We start from the raw sequence: 11,371 nt of genomic DNA on the forward strand, positions 1-11,371 counted from the left end.
GCTGCGGCGGGACGCGGCCCGGCTGGCCGGCTCCGGCGGCGCCTGGGCGGGCGCGGGGGCGGCGGGCGCGGGCGCGGGGGCGGCGGGCGCGGGCGCGGGCGCGGCGGGCGCGGCGGGCGCGGGCGCGGCGGGCGGCGGGCGCGGGAAGATGGCGGAGCTGGGCAAGAAGTACTGCGTGTACTGCCTGGCCGAGGTGAGCCCGCTGCGCTTCCGCTGCACCGAGTGCCAGGACATCGAGCTCTGCCCCGACTGCTTCGCGGCGGGCGCCGAGATCGGCCACCACCGGCGCTTCCACGGCTACCAGCTGGTGGACGGCGGCCGCTTCACGCTCTGGGGGCCCGAGGCCGAGGGCGGCTGGACCAGCCGCGAGGAGCAGCTGCTGCTGGACGCCATCGAGCAGTTCGGCTTCGGGAACTGGGTGAGCGGCGCGGCCGGGGCCGGGCGGGGCCGGGCGGGGCGCCGGGGGGCGCGGGGAGCCGGGGGGGGGGGGCCGGGCGGGGGAGCGGGGCTGCCGGCCCCCGGGCAGCAGGGCCGGGCCGGGAGGGACACCGGGCCCGGGACCCCCCAGGCCCCCCGACAGCGCCCCTTGCAGTGGGTCGACGGGGCAGCCCGGCGCCTGCTCCCCGGCCGGCGGCGGCGTCGTCGCTGCCCTGCGGGCTTGTGGCCCCTGCGCCCGAGCCCGCGACTCCCGGAGCGCCAGCTCCTGGGCACCTGCTCCCCGCGCGCTCCTCTCATGACCCGCCTCGCCCAGGCCGCCGCGGAGCTGGGGCAGGGCCCCCCCTCCGGAGCTCCCGCAGCCTGCCTGGCCTGGATCTCCCCGGCCGGCCAGCCGACCCCCCTCTTCCCCAGCCGGTCTCCAGCCCCGCGCAGGTCCCTCGGCTTGTCCTGCACCCTCCAGCCCATCCACCCCCGTCCCCCGCGTGCTCCCGCCTGCTCAGATTGGGCAGCAGGGCCCGCAGTGCCGCCCTTGGTCACTTCTCGTTTCTTCTGCCTGGTGCAGTCGTCTCCCGCCACCGCTGTGGCCGCTCCTGCTGCTGTGCCAGCCTCTCCCCACGCGCTTCTCTGTGGGCGTCCACGCAAGTAGCCGGCGTGGCCTGAGAGGCTCGCGGGCGCAGGTGCTGTGCTCGCTCTGTGTTTCCACGGAGCCTTCCCGGCAGCCACGACAGCAGGTTTTGAACTGAGCGGTTTGGCTTGAGCGTCTGGCCCCCGGCTGCTGTCTACACTGCCTGCCCCGCTGCGATGTGGAAACTACACACAAACACAAGCCTGGAGCCTAAACCGTTTTTAGGGTGTTGGATGAGGCACGGGGCTGGAAGGGTCCCTCTCTCCAGCGCTGCCCCTCAGGCCCCAGGAATCATTGAGGGAGCTCATGAGGCTGCAGAGTGCCGGGAGTGCCCTTTGCTGGAGGGGACGGAGCTGGGGAGGGGCCTGGGGAGGTTGGGTGTGCTGACTGCCCTGGTGCTGCCCTGTGGTCCCAGCCCCCCTGGGGGAGCGGGCCAGCCTGGTGAGCTGTTCTGCCCCCTGGACCCCTGCGTGCTCCATCCGAGGCGCAGCTCTCGCTGGTGTGGCCCCCCCCAGCGGACTCCTAGAGGTGCTGGGGAGCCGTGTGGCCCACCCGCCCTCCTGTCCTTGGCCGTGCGAGACGCGGGCTTTTCTGGGGCAGAGCCTGGGTTTCCCCGCGGCGGGTCTGATGCAAGCCTGGGCCTTACTCTTGGGCGGGAGCCCTAAGCACTGCCGGGGGGCGAGGGCCGCGGGTGGTGCGGGGAGCTGCGGCTCCACCGGAAGAGGCTTGAGAGGAGCAAAGTCTTGGCCTGGCGAGGCAGAGGGCAGGGCATGGGCGGGAGGGGTAGGGCACCTGGCTGGGGTAGGACGCGGGTGTGGAAAGGGCCCAGAGGTGGAGGAGGTGATAGTGGCCTCGCTATTTTCCCGATGTCATTGCCCCCCCCCCCGCCCCCGCGCTCTGTGTCGCATTCCCGGGCGTGGGGACTGGGGGCTGCGGGGAGCTGAGCCAGCCCTGAGCCTTGCGCCCTCGCGGGCTCTCCCGCCCCGGCCCCCAGCTGCGGTGGGGCAGGGCTGCAGTGGCGCCGAGCACGACCCACACCTGGAACCTTCTGTTGCATTGGTCACCCACTGCGGACTGCGTGCCTGAGGGCTTCCGGATGGCCAGGGCGCCCTAGACCTGCACTGGTGCCTTCGTGGGCACGGGCTGGCAGCGAGCACTGACGGGGAGGTTCCAGGAGGTCCCGAGGCGATGGCTCCACGGGCCACCCTGGGAACCACAGCAGGGCCCTTCTCCCCGAGCGTGGCCTTGGCGTGTGTGGGCAGAAGTGGCCGGTCCATCCCGTTGGCGTCCTGCTGGTGGGGGTTCTCAGGACTCGGGGCTAAGGATGGCGGAGGAGCCTGGTGGGAACCAGCTGGAACCAACAGGGGTCCCCAGCTTTGGAGCGGCGCTCCCTGCGGGCCTTGTGGAAACACGCGGGTGCCCCCTCGGCGTTGTCAGCAGGCCTGGGGTGGGGCCTGAGGACCTGCGTTTCCAGCAGCTTCCGGGCGGTGCGGGTGCCCAGGGAGCCGCTTCCGAAGCCGCAGGCGCGGAGTCAGCGTGCCGCCGTAGAGACTGTGTATTCTTTACATTGAAGTTTCATTGTAGGAAACTGCGTCAGACTTATTTTTGCCATTTCCAAGCGCACGGTTCTGTGTGGCTAAGCGCGTTATACTCTGTGCAGCCGCCACCCCATCTCCAGAACTTTCCCTGTGCACACCCCATTCTCTGCTCCCCAGCCCCCGGAACTGGGCTGCTCTTTCTGTGGCGTCTGCCTGTGCTGGGGCCTCGCCGTGCCCGCCCGCCTCCGTCACCGGCTCCTTTCCCGTAGCGCGGGGCCTTCGGGTCTCCGCACGTCGTGGCCAGTGTCGGGGCCTCCTTCTCAGGGCCGAGCAGCACTCCGCTGTGTGGGAGCCCCCCGCCCCGCCCCTCATCCATCTGGCCCCGCTGGCCGCTCAGTGCTTGCCTGTTTGGCTCGCGTGGCCACAGCAGAGCACCCGCTCACGCAGGTGCCTGCTGCCGTCCTGCTGCCCCTTCCTTCGGGGAAAGGCGGGAGCGGGGAGTGAGGCGGCTGCCGGGGCGAGGGAGCTGCTGGGGCTTCTGAGGCCCGGGGGCCATCTGTCTGCCACAGCGGCCTGTGGACGTGAGGCCTTGACGCGCTTTCACAAGTGTCTGCCTGACGCTTTGCTCCCCCTCGCCTGGGTCAGCTCCGGCTGGGGAGCTGGTGCGTTCCGGGTGCCCGAGGGGCGGGGACCTGGAGTCGAGGCCGACCGGGCTTTCCATCTGCGGGACAACAAGCAGGAGCGGGGGCCGGAACGGCTGACCGCCTGGAAGGACAGAGGGGCCGGCGGGTCATCGGCCCCCTGGCGCGGAGGAGGGCGCGCTCTTGACAGGAGGAAGCGGGGCGGGGGTGCGCCCGGGCCACCTGGCAGCTGCTTTTTCCACTGCGCTGAGGAAGCAGGAGGCGGCCCGAAGGCTGGTGACCGCGGCGGGTCTCAGCCCGTGACCGCCTGCCCGAAGCCTGCCTGGGCCCTGGCCCCGTGGGGAGGTGGCTGGCCCGGAGCTGGGCCCGCGGTGAGGCTGAGGCGGCAAGGCCAGCACGGATCCGCGAGGCCCGGGGAGGCCGCGGCGTGAGAGCCGCGGGGCTGAGGGCGCCCCGGAGAGGCGGGGGGGCTGCGTGGGGGGGGCTGCGCGGCGGGACAGGCTGAGCGAGCGCTCGCTGAAGGGGCTACGCGGGATGAAGAGCCCCGGGAAAGGAACCGGTGGCCCCTGGAGCTCTCTGGGAGCTCCCCCCCCTGCGCAGGCGGGCGGGCGTCTGAGGGAGGTGCGGGAGGTGCGCGCTCTCCAGCCGGAGCTTCCCCGCGCCCTCCTCTAGGAACACCGCCCCTTCGCCCCTCACGCTTGCCAGGAAGGGCGTTGGAATATTTTTAAGTATCCGGTTAGATCGAGCAGTCGCTGTCTCGTGGAAGATGACGTCGTGGCCCCCGGAGCAGCCCTGGCGGGCCGGGCGTGCCCAGGGCCCGTTGACTTTGTATGTGAGGAAGGAACCGGGTGGCGAGTGGGCAGAGCAGCCTGGGGGCCCCGGTCCCAGCGGGGGCAGAGAAACCCCGAGCCCCAGCCTGCGCCCCCGGAGAGCTCTCTGGAGGCCCGTCCCCGGCAGCCTGCGTGAGGCCGAGCCGAGGGCCTGGAGGCGCAAACTCACCCCTCTCGCCCGGCCTGACGCCGCCACCTTCAGAGCGGGTCCCCCGCACCCAGTGTCGCGTCTTAGGGCACGTTTCCCTGCATCTTCACAGGGCTTTAAGGACGCGGCAGACTTGTCTCTCCCGGTCTCGTCCCGAGAAGGGGAGTCTCCTCTTAAGCGAGCTAGAGGGAGATGCTGTGCCGCCTGCGGAGCCCCCGGTGCCTGGGGCCATGTCTGTGGCTCCCGCCTGTCCCCCACCCCCACCTGCTGGGGCCGCTTTCTCTGGGGGGGAGCAGCAGGGAGGCCCTGCGCCCTGGAACCGGAGCCGCCCCCCACGGTGAGGCAACGGGTGGTTCAGGGCTTCCCCTTTGGGGGATCCCCCTTCAGTATGCTCACGGTGCTCCCGTTACTCCTCCCGAGTCCCCCACCACCTGGACCCCTCGGGACTGCCCCACCCTCCCTCTCTGCTGGGGGCGGGGGGCAAGTGAACAGACTCCCCAGGCCCATGAAACAAGCGAGAGCCCAGCGGGACTGGGGGTGCAGGGGTACAGCTGTGCCCCTCCGGGGTGAGAACCCTGTTCTCTCCTGTCGCCTCTGCCCTCCGTCCGTCCGGGTTAAGCAGAAACTGACCTTCAGCACGTGAGGGAAGAGGCTCCGCGCCGAGCTGCTGTCCCGGGGCGGGCGTGGTGCCAGGACGTCCCCCGTGCAGGCCGCGGGGCCGGGCGGCCAGAGCGAGCCGGGACCGCGGCCCGGGACAGTCAAGACAGTCCTAACCCGCGGACACCTCGCCCGACCTGCCTACCCGGGCGCGCCTGAGGACCGGGCTGTCCTCGCTGGGGCCGAGGCTGTGCTGCCAACCTTGCTCTCCATTTCAGAGTCCTCGAAAGTTGGGGTCCTGGGTTTTCCTGGGCTCCTGTCATTCATCTCGAAACACTATGGGGCCCCGGAGGGGGTTCCCCTTCCCTGCGGCTGGTGGGCTCACCCTGCCGGGCCGGGGCCAGGGCCGACACATGCACCGTTCTGAGCTCCTGGTGAAACGCGGCGCCTGGGCCTGTGATTTCACAAGCCTGTCACCGGGTCCATCTGCGGGCCAGCACCCCTTTGTTCCCCAGAGAGGGCCTGGGTGACGGAGGTCTGGGCACAGCACTGGCCTGGCCGGTGCAGGGAGTGGGGGCAGCCGTCCGGGTGGGCTCTACTGTCAGCGGTGCCCACAGCCCCGGGGCCCGTGTGTTCTCCGAGCGAGACGAGGCCTCACCGGCCTGCGACGGGAGCGCGGCGCCTGACAGCAGCGCCAGCCCCTGGGCACGCTGGGTCTCTTCTGTGAAGTTTTGAATGAAAGTCTTAGACCTTACTGAATAATTCTGAGGTCGAATTCAACTTGAAAAACTTGCAGATTTACCCCCCAAAAAAATATCACCTAAGGTCCCCGTTGATTGTCACCCTGTATCCTACCCAGAAGGTGGGCCGATGGCCGGAAAGAGGGGTGCTGGCAGTGATCCGCACCCCGGGCCCCGGCAGAGCAACCGGGGCTTCCAGAGAGTGCGCGCGCGGCCGTTGGCGGGTCTTCTCCAGCCTGGTCAGCTCCGTGTCTGTCGTGGCCATGACCTATCTGAGGCAGTATTTTCTGGAATGTTCCCTGTCGTGGGGTTGGCCTGAGGCAGGTCCCAGGCCAATAGCGGTGAGCAGAATGGACTCGCGTCCCCGCTTCTCGAGGCCTTGTGGGTGTTCAATGGGCCGATGTTCCTGAGGCCGGGAAGTTCCGTCTTACAGGTGGTGTCCCACCTCCACCCGCCGCCCGGGTAAGCGCGGCGTCCTCATGGCTGCGGACAGACACCATCGTGTCCGCGCCTCCAGCCCCTTCGTGCAGAGGCCAAGAGTGGCCACGCGGTCGCCCGCGGCACGGGTTCAGCTGCCTGGTGCCCGGAGGGACGCCCGTGCTGCTCGCTGCCCCGGAGGGCGGGGGTTGCTGGGAAGGAGCTCCGCCGTGGCTGCGGCTCGGAATCCTTGAGGACTGAAGTTTTCTCTGGGGCGCCGAGCAGCGGCTGGTTTTCAGGGTGAGCAGAGATGCAGGTTGGGGGTGCTCGCGGCGGCCCTTCCCCCTGAGCAGGACTTGCCCTGGCTGCTTTCCTCACCTGCCTCTGGGGGTGGGGAAGGGGCCCCCGACTCCCTCACCTGCGTGGCTCCCTGGAAAGTGGACTCCGTAGCATCTGTGGGGCCGACTGTAGCTGCTGCAGCCTTGGTGGGAAGCCATGGTGGAGTGGAGAAGGCCCCGGGCGGCCCGGCCACGCGTGGGTGGGCACCGTGCCCTCCAGACACCTTGGACAGTGTCCTGCCCTCTCGAAAGGGCAGGGTGCGGCCGGGCCAGTGGTCACCTGTGACGCTCCTCAGGACTTTCTGGTCCCGCCTGGGCGGGTGAGGAGCGCGGAGGCGCACTGCCCCCGGGGTGAGGGGGACCCATAGGGCTCCTGGCCTGGCCAAGCCTGGCCCAGGCCCCGAGGCCTTTGCGGGATGAGGGGCGCCGGCGAGCCTGGCGGGGTTGAGACTCGGTTTGTTTTGGACCAAGCGCGTCTGGGAAGCGGGAGGAGCAGGGTCTGGCGCGGGGTGTTGGGGGAAGAGTGAACAGCGCGGCCCTGCCAGACCGGCCCGCCCGGGCCCGGACCCTGACCCTGACCCTCCAGGCGGAGGCCAGGCCCCGGGGCGCCCCGGCGCTGCCCCGTCCCGACCTCTCTGTCAGCCCGGAGCCAGGCCGGGGGTGGGGGCTGCCCCTGTTTTTGAGTCCAGCCCCCGCGGTCTGCGGCTTTCTGGGGGGGGGGGTCTGCCCGGCGGGGCGGGGGGCGGGTGGGCCCGAGGTGACCGCGCTGTCTTGCAGGAGGACGTGGTGGCGCACGTGGGCGCGGGGGGCCGGGGCCGGGGCCGGGGCCGGGGCCGGGGCCGGGGCCGGGGCCGGGGCCGGGGCCGGGGTGACCGCGCTGTCTTGCAGGAGGACATGGGGGCGCACGGGGGCGCGGCGGGGCGGGGCGGGGCGGGCCCGGGGTGACCGCGCTGTCTTGCAGGAGGACTTGGGGGCGCACGGGGGCGCGGCGGGGCGGGGCGGGGCGGGGCGGGGCGGGGCGGGCCCGGGGTGACCGCGCTGTCTTGCAGGAGGACATGGGGGCGCACGGGGGCGCGGCGGGCGGGGCGGGGCGGGGCGGGCCCGGGGTGACCGCGCTGTCTTGCAGGAGGACGTGGCGGCGCACGTGGGCGCGGCGGGCCGGGGCCGGGGCCGGGGCCGGGGTGACCGCGCTGTCTTGCAGGAGGACGTGGCGGCGCACGTGGGCGCGGAGGGCCGGGGCCGGGGCCGGGGGCCGGGGCGGGCGGGCCCGGGGTGACCGCGCTGTCTTGCAGGAGGACATGGCGGCGCACGTGGGCGCGGCGGGCCGGGGCCGGGGCCGGGGCCGGGGTGACCGCGCTGTCTTGCAGGAGGACGTGGCGGCGCACGTGGGCGCGGCGGGCCGGGGCCGGGGCCGGGGCCGGGGTGACCGCGCTGTCTTGCAGGAGGACATGGGGGCGCACGGGGGCGCGGCGGGGCGGGGCGGGGCGGGGCGGGCCCGAGGTGACCGCGCTGTCTTGCAGGAAGACATGGGGGCGCGGCGGGGCGGGGCGGGCCCGGGGTGACCGCGCTGTCTTGCAGGAGGACATGGGGGCGCACGGGGGCGCGGCGGGGCGGGGCGGGGCGGGCCCGGGGTGACCGCGCTGTCTTGCAGGAGGACGTGGCGGCGCACGTGGGCGCGGCGGGCCGGGGCCGGGGCCGGGGTGACCGCGCTGTCTTGCAGGAGGACATGGGGGTGCACGGGGGCGCGGCGGGGCGGGCGGGCCCGGGGTGACCGCGCTGTCTTGCAGGAGGACATGGGGGCGCACGGGGGCGCGGCGGGGCGGGCGGGCCCGGGGTGACCGCGCTGTCTTGCAGGAGGACGTGGCGGCGCACGTGGGCGCGGCGGGCCGGGGCCGGGGTGACCGCGCTGTCTTGCAGGAGGACATGGGGGCGCACGGGGGCGCGGCGGGGCGGGCGGGCCCGGGGTGACCTCGCTGTCTTGCAGGAGGACATGGGGGCGCACGGGGGCGCGGCGGGGCGGGCGGGCCCGGGGTGACCGCGCTGTCTTGCAGGAGGACATGGGGGCGCGGAGGGCCGGGGCCGGGGCGGGCGGGCCCGGGGTGACCGCGCTGTCTTGCAGGAGGACATGGCGGCGCACGTGGGCGCGGCGGGGCGGGGCCGGGGCCGGGGGCCGGGGCGGGCGGGCCCGGGGTGACCGCGCTGTCTTGCAGGAGGACATGGGGGCGCACGGGGGCGCGGCGGGCCGGGGCCGGGGGCCGGGGCGGGCGGGCCCGGGGTGACCGCGCTGTCTTGCAGGAGGACATGGGGGCGCACGGGGGCGCGGCGGGCCGGGGCCGGGGCCGGGGCCGGGGGCCGGGGCGGGCGGGCCCGGGGTGACCGCGCTGTCTTGCAGGAGGACATGGGGGCGCACGGGGGCGCGGCGGGCCGGGGCCGGGGCCGGGGCCGGGGGCCGGGGCGGGCGGGCCCGGGGTGACCGCGCTGTCTTGCAGGAGGACATGGGGGCGCACGGGGGCGCGGCGGGCCGGGGCCGGGGCCGGGGCCGGGGGCCGGGGCGGGCGGGCCCGGGGTGACCGCGCTGTCTTGCAGGAGGACATGGCGGCGCACGTGGGCGCGGCGCGCACGCCGCAGGAGGTGATGGAGCACTACGTGAGCATGTACATCCACGGCAACCTGGGCCGCGCCTGCATCCCCGACACCATCCCCAACCGCGTGACGGACCACACGTGCCCGGGCGGCGCGCCGCTCTCGCCCAGCCTGACCACGCCGCTGCCGCCGCTGGACATCTCGGCGGCCGAGCAGCAGCAGCTGGGCTACATGCCGCTGCGCGACGACTACGAGGTGGAGTACGACCAGGACGCCGAGGCGCTCATCAGCGGGCTCTCGGTCAACTACGACGACGACGACGTGGAGGTGGAGCTCAAGCGCGCGCACGTGGACATGTACGTGCGGAAGCTGCGCGAGCGCCAGCGCCGCAAGAACATCGCGCGCGACTACAGCCTCGTGCCCGCCTTCCTGGGCCGCGAGCGGCGCGAGCGCGAGCGCGGCCCGCGCCGCAAGATCCCGAAGGAGGAGCGCGAGCTGCGCCTCAAGCTGCGGCCGCTCTACCAGTTCATGTCGAGCCGCGAGCTGGACGAGCTCTTCGAGGGCATGCACAAGGAGAAGCTGCTGCGCGCCAAGATCCGCGAGCTGCAGCGCTACCGGCGCAACGGCATCACGCGCATGGAGGACTCGGCCGAGTTCGAGGCCGCGCGCCACAAGCGCGAGCGGCGCAAGGAGAACAAGGGCGCGGCGGGCGCGCGGCGCGGGCGCGAGGACGGGCGCGACGGCGAGCTGGCGGCGCTCGAGGCGCTGCCGGGCGCCGAGCTGCTGTCGGAGCGCGAGAAGGCGCTGTGCGGCGGGCTGGGGCTCAGCCCCGCGCGCTACCTGACGGCCAAGACGCTCATCATCCGCGACCACCTGCAGCGGCGCCAGGGGCTGCCGGCCAAGAGCCGCCTGCCCGGCTACCTGGACAAGGCGCTCAAGCGCCGCCTGCTGGCCTTCCTCACGGAGAGCGGCTGGATCGCCCGCGAGGCCTCCTGAGGGGCGCGGCCTCCTGAGGGGCGCGGCCTCCTGAGGGGCGCGGCCTCCTGAGGGGCGCGGCCTCCTGAGGGGCGCGGCCTCCTGAGGGGCGCGGCCTCCTGAGGGGCGCGGCCTCCTGAGGGGCGCGGCCTCCTGAGGGGCGCGGCCTCCTGAGGGGCGCGGCCTCCTGAGGGGCGCGGCCTCCTGAGGGGCGCGGCCTCCTGAGGGGCGCCCGCGGGGGGCGCCGCCTCGCCCGCCCGGAGCCCGCACGTGGCACTTTAGGGGGCCGGGCGGGGCGGGGACGGCGGCCCCGGGGGCCCCCCGCGGACCCGCCCCCGCGCCGGGGCCGCCTCCCGCCGCCCCGAGGGGCCCGGGTGGGCCGGAGCCGGCCGGGCGGCCTGAGGGAGGCCACCCGCCCGCCCGCCCTCCTTCCCGTCTTCCCGTCTTCCCGCTGCTCAGGGCTCCCGCCCGAGACCCTGCTCTGGAGCCGGGCGCCCCGGCCCCGCCTCCCCGGGGCTGGTCCCGCCCCCGCCCCCACCCCCACCCCCCCCGCGCGCCCCCGGACGGGCCGCCCCCCGGAGCGCGGGCTTGAAGCTACATGAGAGAGACAAGGAACGAAACCGCCTCCCTCCCAAGGACAACGCAATTCCGGTGCCTTCTCCCCCTTCCCTCGCGGCCTGACCCCGGGCCCGCGGCGGCGGCGGGACGGGCGGGCGCGAGCCGGTGCTTCGCCTCACGGGGCCGCGGCGCGTTCCCGGGCCGCCCCCGGAGCCCGCCCGACAGGCGGCCGCCCCGCCCTCCGGAGGCGGCAGCGGGGCCCCGCGAGCCTTCCCGGCCGCCGCCGCCGCCGGCACGTGCTCGCCCGGTGCCGCGTTCCTGGATGCCCCACGTCGAACTCCCAGCCGCGGAGGCGTCACACTTAGTCTTATTTTTGTATAAAAGGCTCCAGACCTTGAGCCTGAGGAGCAAACCCTCCCTGCAGCGCCAGCGGCCCGGCCGAGGGCCGCGGCGGACACCTCACGGCTTCAGAACCTTTTCGAGGGCATGAAGAGTTTGTTTAGGCTTGACTGTTCCACACGCCACAATGAATGTATAATTTATGTGAAAGTATTAACTTCGTTACAGGGGAGAGTGACCTGTGCCCAGTGGCCTCCGCCCCCTCCGCTGCCCCGTCCCCCTCTGCGCGTCCCCTTCACCCCCCTGACGAAGCAGCCCCGCCACCCCAGGGAATCAGGCTTTTCAACATTGAAACAAGCCCCACCTTTGAGCCAGAGGAGTCAGGTAGCTCTGCAGCTCTTCAAAATGACGCTTTGACGGCCAACATTCCAAAAATGTATTTCACAAAAACTACTGTTTTTATTTCCCTGGTACCTATTAAACAAGTTGAGAACAAAGCGTGTGGCCGCTTGCTTCTTGCTCCCCGTCCGCCTCCCTCCCTCGCCGCCTGCCTCCCGCCAGCCGGCCAGGCCTGTCCGGGGAAACCGAGCGGCAGGGGTGGGCT

General features: G+C 73.2%; 1 protein-coding gene across 1 annotated transcript; it reads left to right on the plus strand.

Annotated features, from left to right (window-relative positions):
• Nucleotides 1–145: 145 nt before the first annotated feature.
• TADA2B (transcriptional adaptor 2B) lies at nt 146–9,891 on the plus strand (the record flags this gene model as incomplete). The annotated part of the gene is made up of 2 exons (XM_084234118.1): nt 146–418; nt 8,899–9,891. Exons 1-2 carry the CDS (start codon nt 149–151, stop codon nt 9,889–9,891), a joined length of 1,263 nt encoding a protein of 420 aa, XP_084090244.1. The 5' UTR covers nt 146–148.
• Nucleotides 9,892–11,371: the final 1,480 nt, after the last annotated feature.

Source organism: Talpa europaea (genome assembly GCF_964194135.1).
Source record: "Talpa europaea genome assembly, chromosome: 5".
NCBI classification, from domain to species: domain Eukaryota; kingdom Metazoa; phylum Chordata; class Mammalia; order Eulipotyphla; family Talpidae; genus Talpa; species Talpa europaea.